Here is a 23,814-nt window from a genome sequence, read left to right on the forward strand (position 1 = left end):
GTGGAAAATGTCAACTGTTTTTCAATTCTGTTAATGATTTAACAATAAGTTGAACAACAAATAGTAACAGAATCAAATGTTACCAATCATATTTAATTTAGCATAATTTTACTTACAAATGGTCATTAGTGCACCCACACGAATCTGTGCGCGCAGAATTTTGCAGATTTTTAGCCCATCATTGATTCTGTTTATTTACTTGTGTTGTGTAAATTTATATTTATTTAGTTTTTAAATTAATTTCAGTAATGTTATTGACTAATATTCACATGGTTTATTTACAATACAATTTGTAAAGTAATATTTTCTGTCTTTTAGTATTATATGAGAGACTTGCTTTGTTTACCAAATTAAGTGGATCTAATTTTATTTGCATTGTAAACATTAAATACGTTTTTTTTCTGTCAAGGTTTTAGTTACGATATTCCTAAAATCATTCCGCATAAATCCACAAATTTTTAACAGAATTTTACAGAGAAATAGCAAACAATGTCCGCAGATACTGTCTGGCACTAGTCATAAAGGGGGTGTGGGTGAGAGCGTTGGGAGAGGAGCGAGGCCGGTGGTTTGAGTGTTAACGAAAGTTAACGCGTGTGACTTGTGCGACACACTAGTTTCGAGTCCTACAGATGGAGCATGGTTGGGTAAAAGTAGAAGTGATGACTTGTTTTGTTTGGTCTTGCTTTAAGTTTGGTTGTAGTCATTTGTAACGCTCTACGTTTTTTTTTTTGTTTGTTTTTTTGAAAGTTTGTCGGTTCTCTTGTTCACCTACAGTGTCCTTCCTTAAGTGAGGAAATAATCACATGAAATATGTCTGTGTTTGTTAGAGGACGACGTATGTCTGGCAGCAGCCTCTGAGGTGTACAGGCGGTGTGTCTCTGCCTCCTCTGAAGATCAGTACCTGCGTGACGCTCGACTTCTGGCTCAAGTTTGGGGTCTCCATTGGAACTGTGGCCGCCGTGTTGCTCATTACCATCAGCTGCTACTTCTGGAAAAGGACACGCAAGTTAGAGGCAGTTTACTTCAGGAGCTTATCGTATTCTACATGTTTAAATAATGTAAAATCACATCCATATTTTGATGAAATATCTAGAAACAGAAGGTTTTAGGTGTGAGACAAAATAAGATGAAATAGGTTTGGTTTCATTTGATCTAATGAAAATGTTAAGAAAGAAGGGTCATGTGATGTACATTCTAAAAACATTTTTGGTGTACAGTTGAGGTCAGAATAATTAGCCCCCTTTAATCTTTTTTTTTTCTATTTTAAATATTTCCCAAATTATGTTTAACAGAGCCAGGAAATTTTTACAGTATATCTGATAATATTTTTTCTTCTGGAAAAAGTCTTATTTGTTTTATTTCGGCTATAATAAAAGCAGTTTTTTAATTTTTTAAAACATTTTTAAAACATTCTTGAAAAATATCTAGTCAAATTTTATGGAGCAAATTTTAGTCGCCACCACGGCGACTGAAGCTCTGCACAAGACTTTTGGCCAGCGGAGAAATTAAAATGGTCGTGCCCAACTGAGTCTTGTTCTCTCAAGGTTTTTTTTCTTCACTCCCATCAGGTGAAGTTTTTTTTTCCCTCTCCGCTGTCGCCACTGGCTCGCATGGTTCAGGATTGGTAGAGCTACACATCGATGAATTTGCTCCTCAGTGTTTGAACTCTCAGTAATGATTAAATCACACTGAACTGAGCTAAACTGAACTGAACTTAAACACTAAAAAACTGAACTACACTGTTCCAGTTACTATGACCATTTATGTGAAGCTGCTTTGACACAATCGACATTGTAAAAGCGCTATACAAATAAAGCTGAATTGAATTGAATTGAATGTACTGTCGCCATGGCCAAGATAAAATAAATCAGTTATTAGAAATGAGTTATTAAAACTATTATGTTTAGAAATGTGTTGAGAAAATCTTCTCTCAGTTAAATAAAAATTAGGGGAAAAAATAAATAGGGCTAATAATTCAGAGGAATAATAATTCTGACTTCAACTGTATTTCAACACAAATTTGGGTAAAATATGGACAAAACATTTTGTTGGGTTACATTGTTAAATAAAAAAATAATATTTTTTTAGTAGTTTACTTAAGTAAATATAGTTTACTTAAATTTGTAATTAAAAAGCCTAGCATTTTTAGAGTGTAAGTTTAAAAAGGTGGATATATTTTGCACAATATTTCTAAATAATACTAATAAAAGTACTATTCTAGTAGTATTTGTTAAAGCCTAGTCGTTATTCTAACAATATCAGCATGAGAAATGAATCACTAAACCCATCAGTCATAGATGCTATACTAGTAATTCCAACATACGAAATAAATATATTATAACATTTAGTTTTTTCTGTATTTTGGTTTAAATAACTGAATGAACTTATAAATCATAATGCAATGAATCCAAGAATAAAATCATAGCTTTATGACCCACTGACTTGCTGAACCCAAGACAAATATATACTTCCAAATATGTATATGAATGACTTCTGTTATCTTTATAATTGCAAATAAGCTGTTAATTAATAGGGTCTGCTGTGTGAGAGTATAAGAGTGTCCCTGTCCTCTCTCTAGGCTTCAGTATAAGTACTCCAAGCTCATGATGACAGCAGGAGATAAAGAGTGTGAGCTTCCAGCAGCCGACAGCTGTGCCATTATGGAGGGAGAAGATGCAGAGGATGACCTCATCTACCTCTCCAAAAAACCCTTCTTCAGGAAAATCAAGTCCTTTTCCAGAGAGGTAAGGACACAAGACTGACCTCTCCTTGACCATGACGTTTTGGATGGACGCTTTATACATTTCTAGGGGGTAGTTCACCCTGAAAATTCATGAGAAAACCATTCGATTAAACTAATTTACTCAACTTCCAAAAGAAAATATTTGGAAGAATCTTGAAAATCAGTAGCCATTGACTAGTATTTGTTTTCTTTATGGATGTCAATAGCTATCGGTTTCTAGAATTCTTCAAAATATCTTCTTTTGTGTTCAACAAAAAAATCAAGGTTTGGTCAACAGGGGGTGAGTAAATGGTTAGTAAATTTAGATTTTTGGGTGAACTGACTCTTTAAGGCAAGGCACTGCATGTGAATGAGTTGAAAATATAGTTTTTATTGATTACATAAAGATTTGCATACATTTTTGTATTACAGGTTTTGTAGAAAGTTATGTGTAATCATTGACTGATTTGCAAACATTTCTAACGAAAAAGTCTGAACATTGGATGAAGTAAGGTTCAACATTCTTGTTTAATTTTTTGCACATTTCAGAGTTTTGTTTTTGTTTTGTTTTTACAGAGGGGATTTCAGCAATCTATTTTATCACTCCATAATTAAATAAAAACTGCAAATAGCTAGAATTTTTTTTTGTACAATTTACATATTTAATCATTTAAATTGTATGTAAACATATTCCTAGATTTAGTCATTCATCATTTAGCTGATGCTTTTGTCCAAAGAGACATACAAATGAGAAGGCGTTTAGCGATTCAGGCAACTTTCTTCTGTAAAGTTTTTGTAAAATAGAAGGTTTATCCTGGACTCAATACTGTTAGAATCACTGGTAAACAATCAGGCAAAACATATATGAACATGTCCCTCTTTAAAAACCTGCTGAAATGGAGATTTATGGCTCAAAGCAGGAGAAAAACATGTTTTTGAGGAAGCAGATAAAATATGTGTTGTAAATGAAATCTACAGACACAAAATGATAAGTGTGTGAAGTAAGTCTATTTTACATGTTTTCTGGACATTAAACTAAAAACAACACTACGAAAAGCCCAAGAGTTTCCAAATGAAAAAGAAAAAAAATAGTGTCTTGCCTTAATGTGACAATATTTAATAACATTAAATATTAAATTAAATCTTAAAAGGGAAAGACAATTTATTGAAACAATTCTGTTGTTTTACAGAGAACATCTGATGGCTTTGACTCCGTTCCTCTGAAATCCTCTGCTGCACAGGAGATTGAGATGAGCTAGAACTTGTCACATGTTTGGCTGCCGTAATTCATTTAGCAGATGCTTTTATCCAAAGTGACTTACAGGAATACAACAAGCAATTCAACATAAAGAGCAAATAAATGCATTAAGTGCTCATAATTCAAAGTTTCAGGTTTAAAGTACAAGCTAGAATTAAGTCAATTAAGAAAATGTGAAAGATGAGATGAGTTTTCAGCAGTCTCTTCTGAATATTGTGAAGCATTCAGTGCTATGGAAGGGGTTGAGAAGATCATTCCACCAGCAGGGAACCGTGAAGGATCTGGAAAGTGTGTTTTTTTTTCCAACTCAGGCTTTTGAAGGAGATAGAGACTCACACGTGCGAGTAGAAGTTTGCATAGCTGTGACATTCTCGACATATTAGAACTTTTTTTTTTTTCACCAAAGAGACTGAGTACACCAATAAACCTGTGATTTTTCTTGATATTTGCCAATTCAGTCTACGTACAGGCTAAAAACGAGTGGCAAATGCAGAAAATTTAAAAATATTTTATGCTGTGAGCCTTCTCTTCAGCATTGTCAACTTTTTGATGATCGTAATGGCTTATAAAAATGTTATACAAACTTTTTATACAAATGCAATTTTGGAAAATCTACATTACAAGTGTCATTAGACCATCTTTTAAGTTTCTCTGAAGTTTTCAGTTTTTCTTGATTAACATATTTAATATGAGTTTGAGCAAACCCGATTTTCCCCCAGAATTTGATATTTGGTCAGAATATTTTTTTTTTATTGTTGAACCCAAAAATACATAGATTTTCATTTGATAGTTACACTTGCCTTAAAGCTTTTGTTTTGTAGCATTTATGTTGTGTGACATTTTTCTTCCCTTTTGGTAGGCTATTTTATTGTATTTTATGTCTTATTTGATGTATATATCTTGTTTGTGATGTTTCGTAAATAATACAAGTGATATTAAAAACGTTTCTGTGTCCATTATTTATTAAATAATCAACTGTAAACTACACAGCCAAACTACCAAACAAAACTACCAAATGTCTACCCTTTTCAAACGTTTGTCTAATGTTGCGCCGACTGTTCCTATGGGAACCCATGTAAACAAAGAGCCTTTGCAGATCCAAATTCACCTAATGGTCTGACTCTGAGGAGCAGAAAGATGCCGAAGAAGAAAGGAAAGGGGAAGGGGAAAGGAAAGGGAAAAGGGTGAGTATGATGTGTGGTTTCACATTAATTATATAAAATTAGTCAGATTATGACACACTTGCTAATTTTTTCTTCTTAACACGTCGTTACAGAAAAGGCAAGAAAGACGGCAAACATGACTCTAAAGCCGACAGAGAGTCCGAGATCGAAAAGTTAAAATCAAACGCTTCTTTATGGGAGGCGAAGTTTACCGTCACGGACATTTCGCGTCTTGAGTACCGGGAGGCTGCTCGAGCTCTCGCCAAAGCCAACGAGGAGCTCGAGAACCAACAATACAGAGCCGAGAAAGACACCAAAGATATTATTGCTTTTCTCAAGAGGACAGACTTTGAAAAGACTGCCACGGTTAGTCTGCATTCCCATGTGACAGTACATTACGAGACTGGTGCACAAATTAATCCACCCACTGAATTAATTTCCTAATGTATCGCAAGATTGCTGAATTAGAAGAGTTAAGTTATTTTAAGGTATAATTCTCTCTCTTAACAAATCATCTAACTTCAACTTACAGCTCAAAAAACTAATTTGCTGCTTATTAATAACGTATACTGTACTTCAGTTTAGTTCATTGGATAGGATTAGGGATGTAGAATAAGATCATACTTTATAAGTTACTGCTAACAAACAGCCAAAACCTTATAAAATCTTGACTTTTAATAATATTGTTTATTAATACTTATAAAGTAATTGACAGGTAATAAAAAGGCAGTAGTTAATAGTGGGAATTGGCACTTAAAGTATTACCGTATTGTAAATTCTGAAGAAATGTTATTAGAACTTTATAGAATAAAATAATTTAAACATAATTTTAACAAAATGCTGCAAAGAACTAATGTACAATTTAATCCCACAATTTTATGTCCTACTTTTCTGCCTTTCTCTAGATTGCTGCATTAGAAGAGGAACTGAAAAGAGAAAGAGCCAAATCTGCACAAGAGAAAGATTTGTTGGTAAGGACTGAGATACAATCTTAGAGCGGGGAAAATAAGTGATAGCCTACACATGTCACCATTTTTCTCAGAAAACATATTTCTAAAGGTGCGGTTGACTAGAAAATTTTCCCGGATGTTGGTAAAACCAAAGAAATTTATTTATGCACACAAAACAAATCTAATTAGTTTACAAATTTAGTTGTGCATAATATAATAAAAGCACACAGGGAAAAGTATTGAACATCAGAGAGGTGTAAAGGAAGTGAAAGCCCAGACAGCAGCTGAAATCTCTCAGCAACCCTCTGCCCTTTGTCAGTGTAAATTAATATTCGCTCCTTCAATCCAACATCTTCATTATCAGGATGATGAAGATGAAACCAGAGTGGACATTTTAGCAAGACAATGATTCAAAACACAGCCAAGGAAACTTACAAATGGTTTCAGACAAAGAAAATCAAGAATGGCACAGCCAATCACCTGACTTGAATCTAATGTAAATACAAATTAAAGATCAGATTTGACAGATGAGACCCACAGAACCATCAAGATTTTACAACACCAAAAAAAGCCTTTTATGTAAGGTAAATAAATTTCAGTAGTTAAGTATTTTCTCATTGTGTCATTTTATTGTTATTAAACACAACTCATTTTTCAGATTTATTTTATTTTTTTGTTACATTTTTATGTTTGTATTGATTGGGGTTTTCCAAAATTTGGATAAATTCCATGTCAACAGCATCTTTAGAAATATTATTCCCAGGAAACCATATGACGTGTTTAATACTTATTTTCCCTGCTGTTTATTCTTGAAGTGGTTGTCATTTAAGCCCTGCAATTCACCCATTGGCTTGTTCATTTTTATTGACTGGCTGTTGCAGGTGGTTGAATACATGCAGAAGATTGATGCTTTAGAAGAGATGTTTAGGCAGAGGTCAGGTGACTTCCAGAGAATGCAGGGCGAACTCAAAACCATAAAACATTATCGCAAAATAAAAGCCAATCTGGAAGAAGACCTGATCAGTGTAATGCATACCACAGATATCGTTATATAAAGCAATGAAAATAATTAATAATTCCATTAATATAATGTGTGATTTTTTGTTTTTTGTGCTTCTAGATAAGAGAAAAAATGTATGTTGATGGCCGTACACATCAAGAGAGTTTGGCGAGAACTGAATACAAGTTCTACATGGCAAGGGTGAGAAAATATAAATGTGAAGAGAATAATTCTTAAATCTATTAACAAGATTGTATAGATAATGCACTGATATGTCAGAAATAAAAGCAACATTAGATTTGAAACACTTCTGTTATGAACTTTTCAATACGTACACACCTTACATTATTACAAATAGAGTGTTGTTTTAATCATACAACTTACTAATGATTAGAAAAAACATAATCTCAATATAACAAGTTTATATACACTCGTTATATACAGGTTTTCTGCAATAGTAGGTTTCTGTAATTATTAAAATAATCATAAATTCCAATAAATAATTTGTATTTTTGTGTGGTAAATTTAAAGTAAATACTGTAGTGCAAGGGCATAGATTTGCTCTTGACGTACATCCCTAGAGCGTATGTATTGAACAGCACAAATTCTGTTTTGTGCTTTTAAAAATACGAATCAAGGTTTTAAACACTTAATAATACACATAACAATTATTGAAGCACATGCTACAAAAGTCAATTTACATGATTTACTGCCATCTTGTTTTGAGGAGGTCTGAATATACAGAAACTTTGCAAGGCATTTGACGCAATTTAACCGTTTTACCCCTATTATCTATTATATACAGATGAAGTCAGAACTATTGGCCCCCTTTGAATATTTTTTTCTTTTTTAACTATTTTCCAAATTATGTTTAACAGAGCAAGGACATTTTCACAGTATGTCTGATAATATTTTTTCTTCTGGAGAAAGTCCTATTTGTTTTAATGTGGCTATAGAATAAAAGCAGTTTTTAATTTTTTTTAAACACCCTTTTAAGGACAAAATTATTAGCCCCATTAAGCTACATGTTTTCCTGATAGTCTATAGAACAAACCATCGTTATACAATAACTCATTGTTTGTAATACAAGAGCTGTAGTAATTTAATCAAATTACTCAATACTGTGCTCTTTTTTTACAACAGTGTGTATCGTACTAAAATATACACAGCTTACTGTAGAAAAACTAAATTAGTAAAATCTAAAGTTCATCAGTTCATATAGTCATACTACAGTATTAGCATTCTATAACAGAGGTTTAAACACTATAACATATACACTTACATTAACAAAGATGAAAAAATTGTGTAATTAAAGTATTGTTTGTTGTTTGCTAATACCTAATACACTAACAAACATTATTACATGGCTCTTTGGAATACTTGATATTGATTGGGCAATCATGACATTCCAAATATGCTCTTGCCAGATGACAACCGCTCATATATCATTTATATGCTTAACTTTCACGCCATTGTTTTTGTTTGGCGCCACCTTTTGACTGAATAGGCTAATGAATAGGTTAGTGTAGGCTGCTGTAACTGTTTTGTTTCTGTCAGCGTTACTTTTAATTGAAGAGTTAATAGCTGATTACCAATTTAATTTAAAACTTTTATTATATTTTGTCTAATGGTTTAGTTTTTGGGCAAGTAGCTGTGCAATATGTGAAATAATATACATCTAGGTTTTGCAGAATAAAGCCCTTCAGTCTTATACAACTGCTGATAAGGCTTTATTTTGCAAGCCTATATTATCTCTTACTTAACTATAGGAATGTTATTGTGAAGTGTGACCAGTATTTAGTATAAATTACTATAGTATTTTTTAATGTAAGAAATGTTTTTTTAAGAACTTAATGTGTTCCTCCATACAGATTCGTATTGAAAAAGAAGCAGAGCAGAAAATCTCTCAGCTTGCAGAGCAGGCACATTATGAAGCTGTTGAGTGAGCTGATATTCCTTTTATTTCATTAGCAAACTAACTGTTCATATAGGAAATCCCAGAATGTGATTTGTATTTACTGGTGTATATACCACAAACCTTCTGTTTTGACTCCCACAGCCAGCTGGGTGCAGCATCACAAACTATGATCACGGAGAACATCCGACTGAATGAAGGATTGAATTATCATGTGAAAGAGGCCGAGCAACTGAAAAGGATTAATGTAGCCTTGACAGAGAAGAATTCTTCCCTTGCTCTCTTCAAGGTGATAAACTAATAGAAAGCCAGAAGTATTAAAGGGATAGTACACACAAAAAAATATAAATTCCGATCATTCTTAACTCACCTGTCACTTGTCACAAACCTGTTCTAGCTTCTTAGATATTTTGAAAAATGGTGGAACCCGGCAGCCATTGAATTTCATAGTATTTATTTTACCTACTGTGGATGTAAATGATTGCGAAATCAAACATTAATTAAAATATCTTCTCCTCTGTGTAACAAGAAAAATAATAATGAGTAAATAATAGTGAGTAAATAATAATGAGATTAAAAGCATGAAAAGCAAAAAGCTTTTGGGTAAACTATCCCTTTAAGGCAAGACAATGATAGCCCCTTTCACACATACAGACCTTTCTGAAAAATTACCGTCAATTTTCCAGAAAGGTCTGTATGTGTGAACAGGCCCTTTTTGAAAATACCAGTAAATTTGTTCCGCTAATTTTCCCGAAAGAGAAGTTGTAACATTACCAGTAATTTGCCAGAATGCTGCGCTGTGTGAACGCAAAAGGAAGATTGCCAGAAAGAGCCATTTGAAGTGAGACATGTACTACAGCCAATCAGAACATTCAGACGCAATCACAACAGCACTGTTTATGAAAATAAAAGTTGAATATTTTTCCAGACACATTTAGCTGCTAGATGTTAGTCAAATAACATTTCTATGTTCCTTCAGAATACCAAATGTGTACATAATTATAAACAAATATAACCGCAGTTTGTTTAACTTTAACCTCTGCTTCAGTTGTTTGATGCGTGTGCACGTGAAGCAGCCAGTCAGCTGCCAGCACACACATATTATGAACATCTCGACATGCAAAAGTGTTCCTCCATATATTTTTATCGAAGGTCTTTACAATACTTATCCATCCACAGAGTTTGTAAAGTAGTCAAATGATTACAAATACAAGCACAGCCATTTAGAGCTAATTTTTTGGTTAGTGATGTCAAAATTTACAGCGATATTGGGATAAATGTGTGAATGGTCTTTTCCGGAAAAATTCCAGAACGTCCTTGCTTGTGTGAACAGCGCTGTTTTAAATTCACCGGTAAAGTCTTTCTGGAAATGTTCCAGATATTTACTGGTATTACTGTGTAAAAGGGGTTAATGTCATTAAGACCTGAAATGTTTTATATGTAAATGAGATATTTTTAGATTAAAATGGAGGAAATTGTATAGATTTCAGGAACAGAAATCGAAACATCAGAATCAAGTTTAATTGGATCTTGTTTCATTTGTGTTAAAAGTTACAGAGATAGTTCACCCACAAAATGAATATTTACTCAATATTTTCTCACGCTCAACTGGTTCCAAACTCTAACTTATGAGTTTGAACTTATGAGTTTCTTTATTCTGTTGAACAAAAAAGAATATATTTCGAAGAAAGCTGAAAACCTGTAACCATTCATAGTAAGAAAAACAAATACTCAGTCAATGGTCAATGGTTGCAGGTTTACAGCATTTTTCAAAATATCTTATCAAATAAATTTCTCTTATTGTGGTAAGGAAAAGAAAAGTGGTAATTAAAAAAATCTCTGCAGTGATGTACATTGAATCTCCAACTGATTCATTGCAGGAGACGAACGAACTGATGAAAAAGGAGGCCGATTCCCATGTTCAGTCTCAACACAGTGAGATCTCTGAACTAACAGCTAAACTGAGCACACTTGAGCAGGCTCTGGGCATTATGTCTAGAGAGTTTGAGCAGGAAAGAGTAGAGATGGAACGGAGTGCTGGGGTCAACAACACAGAACTTGAGGAGCTGGAAATGCTGCTGGCTGCCCGTGAGAAGGAGCTGAGCAAAGTGAAACAACTAGCGCAAAGCATCATCGAGCAGCGGAGAGAACTGGAGCTCTTCTTCCACGAAGCTCTCAATCATGCGAGGAAGGAAATAAAAGCACAGCAGCAGCACTACAGGTTTGCTAAATACAGCTGAAGTCAAATTATTTTTTCTTTTTCAAATATTTCTCAAATTATGTTTAATAGAGAAAGGGATTATTCACAGTATTTCCTTTTTCTTCTTCTGGAGAAAGTCTTTTTTTTATTTTGGCTAGAATAACAGCAGTTTTGAATTGTTTTAGAATAATATTAAGGTCAATATTATTAATCCCCTTAAGCAATATTTTTTTTTCGATCGTCAACAGAACAAACCATCTTTATACAATGACTTGCCCAATTACCCTAACTTCTCTAGTAAAGCCTTTAAATTGGACTTTAAGCTAAATACTAGTGTCTTGAAAAATCTATTTACATATTATGCATCACGGCAAAGATAAAATAAATCAGTTTTTAGAAATATTATGTTTAGAAAAGTGTTGAAAAAATCTTAAAAGCTTAAAGCTTATAACACCAAATAAATCATTATTAAACAACAAAATTCATTATAAAGAAAGTTCTAAATTCTAAATTTCTAAGTCAGATCCACTGTTGGACGTTGTACACATACATATATATACTTTGTAGTGTGTAATTTAACATAATTGCCTCTATGAGTCGCCAATGGAAATAAAATAAACAGACACAAGAAATTCACGTTTGCCAGACATGAAGTTGGCGCAGACCAATGCACATTCTCATGTTAATTTTATCGTTAGTAAATTCCGACATGAGTGTGAAAACTGTTTTTGTGCGTATGCAGCATTGATACATAAGACCCCTGGTCTCTGTAAATACAGTAAGTGTAGTGAAGTCCCACTACATTCAAGATTTTTAGCTGGCTGAGGCGGCCAAATATGGATCTGATTTCGGTTAGAAAATCAAGAGTGGAGAAGAGATTCTTTCTGATGAGCATTTATTTCTGTCCTGAATATGCAGCTGAGGTATGCACTGGAGATATTGCAAAGAATGTGTGGGTATGTGGTTTGTATAACATAAACGCATTTGCAGAGCATAACCTGCGGCATAAACAGTGAATGGCATTCAGTCCGTACTGGTGTGCGTCATGTAAAAAATGTCCGTGCGGGAAACAATTACTAATTTAGGTTCCTAGGACAGGCTTTCTGACACAGCCGCCCCCAATTATCTGTCAGGATAATTGTACATTTTAAGAAAGTTTGTCTGCCGTGTCAGGAACATTATCCTCTAGGTGCGGAAGGGGAATTAATCGCACAACTGGACGAGTGTAAGTTTTTTCCTTAACTTTAACTCTAACGGTACGAATTTTACCGTCAGCTCCAGGTAACGTTTCAGACACTGTTCCTACAGGCCATAAAGCACGTGGGAGTTGTGGATCAACAATAAGAACTACTTGGCCCACGGTAAGTTCCTTGCCATCCTTCCTCCACTTCTGGCGATCCTGTAAACTTGGGAGATGATGGCGGATGAAGGCAGTCCAGAAATTATCAGCCAACACCTGGCTATGTCTCCATCTGCGTCTGCCGAGCAAGTTGTTGGAATCATACAGAACCTGAGGAAGTGAGGCATCACGTCGGCCCATAAGGAGCAGGTTGGGAGTCACTGGGTCCAAGTCTGCGACGTCAGAGGATATGTAGCCAAGTGGCTTGGAATTCAGAATGCCTTCCACCTCCACTAACAGGGTTTGCAATACTGCCTCTGGCACTGACTGCTCTCGCAGGATGACACGTAAAGCGGACTTCACCGATTTGACCTCACGCTCCCAGGTTCCCCCGAAATGAGGAGCACTTGGTGGGTTAAAGCGAAATCGAATCCTTTGCTCCGCAAGCTGCTCCTGAAGCTTTGGTGCCATGGCATTGAAGGTCTCTCGTAATTCTCGATCCCCTCCAACGAAGTTAGTGCCATTGTCACATAGCAATTCCATGGGCTTGCCTCGTCTTGCGATGAAGCGACGCAGAGAAAGCAGAAATGCATCAGTGTCTAGTTGTTCCAGTAGATCTAGATGCACGCACCTGGTGGTCATACATTTATAGAGGACTCCCCACCTCTTCTCTTGGCGACGACCAACTTTAACCGTGAAGGGGCCAAAGCAATCTACCCCTGTAGAATAGAACGGGGGTTTGTAAAGTTGCAGTCTGCTGGATGGAAGATCAGCCATTTGGGGTGTCTGAGGTTTAGCACGCCAGAACTGACAGTCTCTACATGTGTGCTGATGTTTTCGAATTGCTTCTCTGCCTCTCAATACCCAATACTGGTGGCGCAGTTCAGCTAGGACCCGTTCGGAGCCTGGGTGAAGGAGTCGCTGATCTGTCTCCTTAATTAACAGCTTGGTGACAGGGTGGCCAGGATGCAACACAATTGGGTGGATAGAATCCAAGTCTAGGCTGTCAGTCCGACGTAATCTTCCACCTACTCGGATGAGACCTGTGGCTTCATCAAACTCAGGGGCAAGAGAGATCAAACGACTGTCAGAAGGTAGAGATTGGGCAGTCTTCAGAGCCTTGACCTCGTAGGGGAACGAGTCACTTTGAGCCTGTACCAGGAGGAGTTTCTCAGCTTCAATATAGTCAGCTGCGTCACTAGAGAAGTTATTATCAGCAATAGCCGCCCCGTGCAGGGACCTAACAGTGGCCTGGACAAGTTCTTGCCATGTAGAGAACTGAGTTGGGTCTGGGAGTGAAGGGTTATTCACTGAAATAGTACCAACGAAGGCAGCTTTCTTTAATTCACTGAGTTCTGGTTCTACCGCTAGCTTGGGAATGGATGGCCATTGGTCAACGGATTTAAGGAGAAAGGATGGTCCTGAATTCCATTGGTGAGGGCCTGTTAGCTCCGCTAAAGTTAGACCCCTTGTGATATGGTCAGCCGGGTTGTTGGCCGAATCAACATACCTCCATTCAGCTGTCTCAGTGAGAGTCTGTATTTCAGCTACACGTCCTCCAACAAACACCTTGTAGCGGCAAGACTCTGCGGTCAACCAGTACAGCACAGTTGTTGAGTCAGACCAGAGAGTGACTGAATCGATGGGAAGAGTTAACTCATTTTGTATTACTTGGGCTAACTGGGCGCCGGTCAGTGCTGCACTTAGCTCCAAACGAGGCATGGATAGGCATTTTCTGGGGGCCACTCTCGATCGAGCCAAGACAAAGGTGACGGCAACATGTCCTTGATCATCAGAAGCACGTAAATAAGCCACTGACCCATACGCTCTTTCAGATGCGTCACAAAAGATGTGTAGCTCTCGAGTGACAGGAGGATTATCAGGCCAGACTGGTGTGTATAGTCGAGGGAACTGCAACTGAAGGAGTGTTGGAATTTCTCCTACCCAGGTTAACCACTTATTCCTCAGCTGTGCAGGCTCAATCAGATCATCCCAGCCCAAGTTTTGCTTCCAAAGGTCCTGTATGAGGACTTTAGCCCTTGTAGTGAACGGGATAATAAATCCTAAAGGATCATACTGACTGGCCAATGTCTTGTACATGTTCCTCATAGTAGGCTCCAATGGCTCTGCAGAACGTAAATTGTAACCCAGAGAATCATTGAGACAATTCCACCGTAGGCCAAGAGTGGGTTCTTGCAGGTCTGTACTAGCTTTGGTTAACCATCGTTCACTGTTGGTAGACAAGGCCTCTGCGGGAAGATGCTGGATCGCAGATGGTACATTACAGGCCCATTGTCTTAAATCAAAGCCTCCCTCAGCCAGCAACTGACGCAGTCCATCCACAACGTCCTTAGCTTCATTGGCTGTTGGTGTGCTGTAAAGACAGTTATCAACATAAAAGGAGTTCTCCACTATGTTAACCAACTTAGGCATGTCACCTTTGTGTCCTTGTGCATGGTGTTGGAGGGCAAAGATGGCGCAACATGGACTACAGGTAGTTCCGAAGGGAAGCACCTGCCATTCGTATATATCGGGCTCTCTATCCCTGCACATGTCCCTCCATAGGAAACGAAGCACCTGTTTGTCTTTGGGCAGCAGACGTACCTGGTGGAACATGCCTTTTATGTCACCGCTTACAGCAACAGCATGCTGCCGGAATCTCAGGAGGACTCCCAATAACGATGGTCCCAAAGTTGGTCCAGGCAGTAGCTGACTGTTCAATGACTGTCCTTGATGTTGAAAGGAACAGTTAAAGACAATCCGGTCTTTGTTGTTGTGATGTACAACGTGATGCGGAATATACCAAGACTCGTTACTCTTGTTGGCTTCCTCCGCAGTTATCTTGGCAACATATCCAGCTGCCTCCAACTTCTGGATCTCAGTGCAGTATGCTTTAGCCCTCTCTGGATCCCGTGACAGCCTGCGCTCTGTGCTGCGTAAACTGGGTAGAACTGCATCCTTTTCTGCATGGAGCAAACTCGCAGGTGTCCGTCTCAGCAGGGGTGTAGCGTAGCGTTGAACACCATCCACATTTACTCTGATGGTAGAATCCTGAAGCATGTTGTAAGCTTCCTTATCTTGCTTAGACCTGGTGATTATTTTCTCATTGTACGGAAGGGTGTCAACTTGCCAGAGTCTTTCTACATGATGGATAAGTTCATCACGGGCTGGAGCTGTCATGATGTTAAGACATTGCTGCTTTCCTCGTGAGGACTGCATAGGACTCATCGGGCCTTGGAGACACCATCCGAGTTGCGTGCAGACCGCAATGGGCCCGCCTACTGGGCCTTCGCAGACGGGCTGGATGGGTGTCAGAAGGTGAGGATTATCAGATCCAATAAGGAGCAGTGGCTTTACCCGGTCCACGGGAGGCAGAGGCAGATCCTTCAAGTGTCGATGGGCATTCTGGAGTGCAGTAACTGGGTAGTTGTGCTCTGCTAGGCACAAACCGGTTGCAGTGAATGCGTTGCATATAGCAAACTTTACCATGGGCTTTGTGACAGAGGACACCTCAAAGGAGATTGACCGCCCTTCCAGCTCTGTGTGGCACTGTTGAATTGTCTGTAGGGGAAGCAATTCAGTGGTCCCGGTTAACTTTAGCTGCCGTACTGCTGGCTGTAATACTATTGTCCTCTCTGACCCGTCGTCAAGGACTGCATGAGTTTCCATAGTGCGGTGGCCATGGTGGAGAAGGACCTTAACTACTTTCAACATAACCTTTGGTGAACGGTTAGGTCTGTCGAGGTAAACCCTGGTGGACGGCATGCTCACCATAAGTACAGCCTTGGACGTGTCATTAATAGTGTTATGTAGAACTGTGAGGTGAAGTTCTTTGCAGACCTTACATGGGCGCTTAAGGTTACAGGTCTCTACTGCATGTGTCCTGCCACATCTCCAGCAACGGTTTCCCTCTTTAATCCAAGTGACAATTTGATCCGAGGTCAACTTCTTGAACTGGTCACAAGAGTTGAGGTAATGGTCCCTGTTGTCACAATGGGGGCAGTATGGTTTCAGCTTTGTATTGGGTTTCTGGGCGGCAAATCCAGGGGGAGGTGTGCCCCTCTCATTGGCCAAGAGTACTGGTGTTGCCCGCTCCTTCGGGCGAGTAGACACTGTGACCCTACCATGAGGCTTGGATAGTTCACTCTGGAACAAAGTTGCGGCTCGATTGGAGATGCGTTTTGCTTGAGATTTGATCTCTAACCAGGTGGCTAGATCAGGAAGTGTGTAGGTCCTATCGGTACCTGTTTGGAGAATCCCCCTGCTCAGGCAGTATTCAACAAAACCATCACGATAGGCAGATGGCAGTTTACTTAACAGGCGATCGACATGAGAGCCACACATGAGCTCGTAACCATTCTGGCCCTCAAGTGTCCTTAGCATGCCCACCAACGACTGAACAGATAAGGCAAAGTTATCAAAAGCATTCGCATCACCCATTCTGATTGGTGGAGTGTTCATCATTACACCCAATTCTGACTGGACAAGCTGTCGCGGCTGGCCATACTTGTCTTGAAGAGCCTGTAGTGCAGCTGAATAAGGACGAGGATGATACATGTAGGCTTTGGCCAGCTGCTGAGCACTGGGAAGTTTTAAGTGGCTTAATAAGACATGGTACTTGTATTGCTCACTGAGATGGTTGTGATTAGTCAACAAATTGTCCAACGCTAATTTTAACAGGGCAAAGTCACTCTCGTTACCGCTTTCAAAAACTGGTAACTTAGGCTGTGGGATGCCGTAGGCCGATGCAAACAGTAGCTCTGTACCCATATGTGCAGGGTGACTGTTGTGCATGAATGGTGGTGGCTGCACATAGCTAAGGCTGGTAGGTTGTAAAACTGGTGGCGGGTGGCTGGTGATTGGAGGCTGTAACAGACGTGCATGTGCTGTCACTGGAGGTATTACAGTTTGTGGTACAGTATATGACGTTGGCAGCTGCGGGGTGGCTGTGATAGGCGGTGGTGGCATAGACTGCATGCTTGTATGTAAGGGAAGTGCAGAAGTGGACATGACGGGAGCTCTCAAATGTGGTTGGGATAACACATTTGTTGCAGATAACAAAGTTCGAACTGGCATAGTTATAGGGGCAGTCTGAGATACCTTAGAGACCGGCGATGAGCCTCCTTGTGGCACTGCAGTAAATGGTGCACCTTTAGACTCAGCTGTCAATTGCAGAGGTCTTAATGATGGCTGAGACACCCAGGAGTCATCAGAAATACCCTGCTCTGCATGACAAGTCTGTATTGTTGACGTCACAGCGGGTGACTGAGTAGCGGGCTGCTGGAAAGAGGATGAGAGATGAGATGAACTTATGGCTTGATCGACACATACAGGCTGAGATAGAGACAAATGGTTGCCGGGTGAGCTTGTATGGATAGGAGTGGTCGAACCAGAGTCTTTAACAAGCATAGAGGACACAAGCTTAGCTACCTCAAGCTCAGTTTCTGCTTGTTGCAGCTTACGCTGTCTTTCTAGCTGCTTTGATAAGGTTTCCTTTGCTCTGAGAGCTTCCTCTTGAACTTGCTGGGCTTCTTTAGCTTGTGCCTGTAGCCACTGGTATTCTACATCAGCCAATGAGTCCTCTGCAACCTGCTGACGAAGACTGTCTAACTGCCTTTGTTTAATCTTCTCCTCCAATATAGCAGTCTGAACGCTGGAGAGCTCATGTGGAAGATAAACGCCTGTGGAGGTGACAGATCGCCTACTTGTCCTGGAGTGAGAGCTTACACCGCTATGAGACGTTTTCCTCGAGCTGCTTCTTGACTTACTGGGACAGTGGGAAGAAGCTTTGGGAGGAGGGTCCTCAGTGGGTCGATAGCCAACCTCATAATCGTCCAGGTGAGAAGGGAGATGAGTCTTACGGCGTGGTCTTTCCATTGTCTCTGATGCGTCATCATTTGCTGGATCCATATTGGTGTATTATTGCTCTCCTCCGGCTCGAAGGACCATAAAATGTAGTGAAGTCCCACTACATTCAAGATTTTTAGCTGGCTGAGGCGGCCAAATATGGATCTGATTTCGGTTAGAAAATCAAGAGTGGAGAAGAGATTCTTTCTGATGAGCATTTATTTCTGTCCTGAATATGCAGCTGAGGTATGCACTGGAGATATTGCAAAGAATGTGTGGGTATGTGGTTTGTATAACATAAACGCATTTGCAGAGCATAACCTGCGGCATAAACAGTGAATGGCATTCAGTCCGTACTGGTGTGCGTCATGTAAAAAATGTCCGTGCGGGAAACAATTACTAATTTAGGTTCCTAGGACAGGCTTTCTGACAGTAAGAGATGATGCTAGCTTTAACCACCTTAGCTGTAAAGCTAATGGGTTAACAAGCAAATTCAGAACGAACGTTCGGAAACATTCTGAGCATGAAACATTAGCTATCTTACAATCCAAAAATTAATTAAACTTATGCGCAAAATTGCAATATTGCATAAAACATTTGCAAATAAACAAACAAAAAACCAAAAACTAAACATTTGCAAATAAAGCACTGCGTCCATCCAATGAGGCAAAGAGAACAAAATTGGCTAAAGGATTTTAAGATGACCAAAAACAACTTTTAAGGTGTTTCAAATGTGCATTAAAGCTCTCCAACCGCAGCCATTTTTGTTATCACATGATCTATTAAAATAAAATCACATGACTTTTTTATACGCATGCTGGAATTTATTCAGTAAATGTGATTCCATCATAGTTTATCCACACTTTTTCTTGTGGAAAAACAGTTGATCCCACTCATTTACAGTTTTTTAAAATGTATTTACAGCATACATTTTTTATGTGCATTTTCCAAATTAATGTGGATCTTAGCATATCGATTAAGCATTCATTTGGATTGAAACAGCAATTGGGGTTGACCTGTCCATCAGAAACTGTATTTCCTTTTGAAGCTTACATTAAGATGTGTTAGATGTATTTGTGTGTAGACAGGAAGCTATAAAGTCCTATCGCTGGCGAATGAACGAGGCTCACGCCGGCCGTCTGGAGTTTCCTCGCATACGGACCTTCTCTAATGCCCCAAACAGCACTAATGATGTTCAGACTGAGCTGGAGGATTCTGACAAATGGTTCGAGATTTTTTTATTTAGGTGCAGCTTATTGTAATCAAGAAGATTATAGGTGTGTTGTTTTTCTGTGTTCTTTTCAGGAACAACTTAAAGAGCTCCAATGTGGATATTTCTGATCTAACTTGGGAACAGAAGGAGAGACTGCTCAATCTGCTTTTTGCTAAATTAAATGGCATTAAAACAAGGTATATCAATTTTGAAATATATCAATTATAGTATGGGCGTGCTTAATTTCCAGTCTAAAGGCCATTTTTACATGCACTTTAGACAATAAACATTCAGAGCAACATCCATAAAATTGTACACATAATTTAGACATGATAGGCATCATTTTAAGAAGCTTCAGATCAATTAAATCAAATTTAAATGAAATAGCAAAACCATTGTTTGGTTGGTTGTTTTAGTAATATTAATATTACTAAAATAATACTAATAGGCCTACAATATGTTGGAAAAACGTTTCCTGGTCTGATGAGTCTCAATTTCTGCTGTGACATTCGGATGGTCGGGTCAGAATTTGGCATCAACAACATGAAAGCATGGATCCATCCTGACTATTACCAATTCAGGCTGCTGGTGGTGGTGTAATGGTGTGGGGGTCATTTTCGTGGCACCTATTACTACCAATTGAGCATTGTGTTGACGCCACAGCCTACCTGAGTATTGTTGCTGACCTTGCCCATCCCTTATGACCACAGTGTACTCATCTTCTGATGGCTGCTTCCAGCAGGATAACTTGCCATGTCATAAAGCGCGAATCATCTCAGACTGCTATCATCTCAATATGGAGCAAAATTTCAGGAGAATATTTCTAGTACCTTGTTGAATCTATGCTACAAAGGATTATGGCAGATCTGTAGGCAAAAGGGGGTCCAACCCTGTACTAGTAAGGTGTACCAAATAAAATGTTTGGTTTGTGTGTTTGTGTGTATATTTCAGTAAGTACCTATGACAATGCTTGCTGTCTTTAAAGGTTGCTTTTAGCACCACTATGTGGTAATTGAGGGTAATTGCAACCATAATATAGATTTCAAATTTCTTAGCCTGTATTTCTTTGGAACGATTTTTGCAGTGGTTCTCAAATGCTCATGGATTTTTTTGAGCATACTGTAAAATTTTCAAGGGCTTATTGGTGACAGAAAAACAATATGTATGTATATGTAATATATGTATTATGTTCAATTTAAAAATGTATATACATATATTTTTGTTCTTGACTCCTGGTAGGAAAGCAGCACATCCTCCAGCTCTATCAGCATCTTCCTCTGAGAAGATCCAAGTTAGCAGTGATGCAGGGTAAGGGCAATTTAGAATAATTATACTGCTGTTTTTAAAGATTTTCTTTCATTTAAAATTAAAGTCAAATCATGTTTCCTTCACAGGTCTACAGTGGAGAGTCCCAGCATGACATTTATAACCCAAATGACCATGGCAAATCTGACCTCTGACCCCTGTGTTCTTCCAGCTCTCAAGAGCACATGACTATTCATACAGTATTATCATCAAATATTTCATTTTTAAAACTGGACAACATAAAATATGTCTTTATTTTGTTACTGTTCTACTGAACTGCTTCAACTACATATGGCTTGTTTTTGTTTGTCATATATATGTAGATCATGCTTCATTTTCTTTTTTTGTTCTTGTAAACTAAACTTCCAATAAAGTTTTTTTGTTGTAAAGTTACATAAATATGTATCGTTTCTGATTACTGTAATATTTATTTACACCTTTACTGACTTATCTTTTTAAAATATTCATTTTAATGTAAGTTGTTTGTTTAAAACATTTTATAATGTGTTCCTTTCATTTAAAATTTGGAACGGTATTAACTTGTATCTTATTTATTTCATTACTTATTATTGTTCTTTTATTATTAAGAATTCAATTAATATTAAATCCAATTTAAACTTGTGTGTCTTTTATAAGGTTCAGTATTGGAGAAAATTACTTTTAAAAGTAATGCATTACTTAATTATTTTTATGGTAAGTAATGTGTTACTGTACTTTTGAGTTACTTTTACATTACTTTTATTACCTGGCTAAGGCTTGATCCCTTTCAGAATTTGTTCTTTCTTCTTTTTATTGAGGACATACACCTGCATTTACCTTTAAAAAACACATCAAATTTATTTAGTATAATGTTATCTGAAAACTTCCTGACCGCAGAGCTATACATGCTATATATACAGATTGTTGAAAGTTTAAAGCGGTGTGCTTGCTGCTTTTGTTCTATTTGTCTTTAGTAAAATCACTGTCCATTGAGACAATCCCCTTCTCCTTTTCTTTGATGCGTTCAAAATAATGAACACTTTCTCTCATTGACTGCATGATTCATTGACTACTTTAATTTTAATTCAGCAATTTATTTTTAAAAAGCTAATTAAATTAACAAAAGTAATTCACGTTACATTTTCAAAAAAGTAACTCAACTATTATTAGTTATTTTTAAAAGTAATGCGCTACTTTACTCGTTAACTAGAAAAGTAATATTACTATGTAGCTTGCATTACTTGTAGTACAATACCCCAACATTGCTATGGTTTGGTTTTATACATTTATTTTAATAAAGTGTTTGTATAATCATATGTATATTAATTAAATGGTTTATTAATTCAGTATTATTTCAATAAAATTGAGAAATAATTCATTTAATAAAATAATATTTTATTAGTTCATATGTAATGGCAACAATAATTCATTGTAATGTTTTTGTTTCAGTCTATTTACAATAATTCAATCATGGATTAATTATTTTCATTTGTATATTCATTTAAGTTATCATTGTGTCTTTTGTTCAAGCATTTCCAAAGAAAATCCCCTAGCACTCCCTCACAGCCCCCTGAAAACCCCTATGTTGCACCATCCTCTGTTACGTAAATCTTTGTGTTCTTTGATGTTATTGTGCATTGTAAAATTAAAAGCGCACAACAAAATCAGTGTTGTACAAATATCCAACATTGCGCGTTTCTATTCGTGTAGTTTCATGCGTTCTGCGTTGAATAGCCCTTCCATCAATCCCCTCTGTGCAGTCTCGTTAAAATCCTCATGTGTGCGTGTGAATGTGTTACAGGGGGCGCGCTTGGAAACTCCGCTCGTGTTTTACTGTGTGACTTTCATTTGTAGCAGCAGGCAGGGAGGGAGAAACGCAGACGGGATAGTGCTCGAAATCACCGCCACCCGGAATCGAGTAACTTCCGAGCACTCGCATTCCAAGCAGACTAGGAGCTGCGGGCATGAAATAAGCTACTGCGGGGGACTCGTGCTCGAGCATCCGCGTGCACCGTCGACTTTTTCCCTCGTTCGTTTTCCGTTTTTGAGCGTTTGCAAGACAACTCCACCGCCTCGAAGAAGCACGGGCGGACGAGCCAGGGAAAGCAGAAGTCTCTCAACTCGCCTCGGGCGATCGTTCTGCAGGCATGTCGCAGAAAGAAAGACCCACTTTCTATCGACAGGAGGTCAACAAGACGATTTGGGAGGTCCCCGTGCAGTATCAGAACTTGTCTCCCGTGGGCTCCGGTGCATACGGATCTGTTTGGTAAATATTTCTCTGTTGTTTCGATGGCGGAACGGTGTGTCCCATTCATTCTTACGGGCCCTCACTGCGTTAGCAAACTTGCTAATAAGATCAAAGTCCGCGGTTTGTTATGCAAGATGGAATTCTAGTCGCAAACAAGCCTGCTTAAAAATGAGTGTAATATTGCGGAGTGTTTTAACGATTGCTATTTTCCATTATAACATGCAAAACTTGCAAATGCCACCTCGCGTGCATGAACGCATGCTGGCACGAGCGTCGCTCACGGGCAACGTGAAGCTCGCGTTAAAAGTGTTGCTAGCGACTAGAGACGAATATAGTGCATTACAAAGTTGTCTTCTTTAAAAAACAGATTGCTATCTATTTCTTGAGAACTGATTATTCTGATACAAGAACCACACACGTTTATGTGCCCTACTTAATTTATGCCGTACGTTAGTGTGGTCTTAATGCGGACATCTGGTGGGCTCTGTCCTGAATGAGGTCACCCCTCAGATGATGATGCATCAGGACTGTTTCTTAAATCCAAGGGAGCTGCCGTTTAGTGCGCCTTTAATGCGCAAATTGCTGTCGTTTGTATGTAACCTGATCTGTTTTGAAACGCAGCCAGTGAGTCAGAGTTGCGTGCGATTTGAGGACTGCTGTGTCCTTGATTCATTC

The 23,814-nt window shown here is 38.3% G+C and overlaps 3 protein-coding genes across 19 annotated transcripts in view; all 3 read left to right on the top strand.

The window, feature by feature from the left end:
* Positions 1–4,922, top strand: part of elapor1 (endosome-lysosome associated apoptosis and autophagy regulator 1) — a 26,702-nt gene extending 21,780 nt beyond the window's left edge. For all 7 annotated transcript variants that reach the window (XM_087264657.1, XM_087264658.1, XM_087264656.1 and 4 more), the window contains 3 exons: positions 828–1,006; positions 2,579–2,744; positions 3,913–4,922. In XM_087264657.1, the coding sequence (XP_087120783.1) occupies positions 828–1,006; positions 2,579–2,744; positions 3,913–3,981 (414 nt within the window). In that variant the 3' untranslated portion in view covers positions 3,982–4,922. The remainder of the gene's footprint in view (positions 1–827; positions 1,007–2,578; positions 2,745–3,912) is intronic.
* Positions 4,923–5,069: 147 nt separating this feature from the next.
* bbof1a (basal body orientation factor 1a) lies at positions 5,070–21,311 on the top strand. Of its 9 annotated transcripts, NM_001126419.1 has the most exons (12): positions 5,070–5,164; positions 5,257–5,509; positions 6,049–6,114; positions 6,975–7,118; positions 7,214–7,294; positions 8,965–9,035; positions 9,153–9,297; positions 10,889–11,229; positions 19,479–19,619; positions 19,700–19,804; positions 20,847–20,915; positions 21,002–21,311. In NM_001126419.1, the coding sequence occupies exons 1-12, from the start codon at positions 5,118–5,120 to the stop codon at positions 21,099–21,101; spliced, it is 1,563 nt and encodes a 520-aa protein (NP_001119891.1). In that variant the 5' UTR covers positions 5,070–5,117; the 3' UTR covers positions 21,102–21,311. The 9 variants fall into 9 exon arrangements, 8 of the variants coding, with proteins under 8 accessions (NP_001119891.1, XP_087119764.1, XP_087119766.1 ...); XM_087263638.1 differs by lacking the exon at positions 6,975–7,118 and having other exon boundaries at positions 5,073–5,164; XM_087263640.1 differs by lacking the exon at positions 5,257–5,509 and having other exon boundaries at positions 5,073–5,164.
* A 1,456-nt stretch (positions 21,312–22,767) lies between these two features.
* mapk14a (mitogen-activated protein kinase 14a) overlaps positions 22,768–23,814 on the top strand; it is a 33,176-nt gene continuing 32,129 nt past the window's right edge. For 2 of the 3 annotated variants that reach the window (XR_015497260.1, XM_087263854.1), the window contains exon 1: positions 22,768–23,157. Coding sequence is in view for 2 of the 3 variants with exons in the window: in XM_087263854.1 (XP_087119980.1) it covers positions 23,039–23,157 (119 nt within the window). In the remaining variant the exon portion in view is untranslated. 3 annotated transcript variants of the gene reach the window in all.

This window comes from Danio rerio, chromosome 8 (genome assembly GCF_052040795.2).
Source record: "Danio rerio strain M-AB ecotype USA chromosome 8, GRCz13ab, whole genome shotgun sequence".
NCBI classification, from domain to species: Eukaryota; Metazoa; Chordata; class Actinopteri; order Cypriniformes; family Danionidae; genus Danio; species Danio rerio.

Coding starts and splice junctions, on each gene's coding strand:
- bbof1a (NM_001126419.1), top strand. CDS start 5,118: ATGCCGAAGAAGAAAGGAAAGGGGAAGGGGAAAGGAAAGGGAAAAGG. Junction 5,510..6,048: donor ACTTTGAAAAGACTGCCACG/GTTAGTCTGCAT, acceptor GCCTTTCTCTAG/ATTGCTGCATTAGAAGAGGA. Junction 6,115..6,974: donor CACAAGAGAAAGATTTGTTG/GTAAGGACTGAG, acceptor TGGCTGTTGCAG/GTGGTTGAATACATGCAGAA.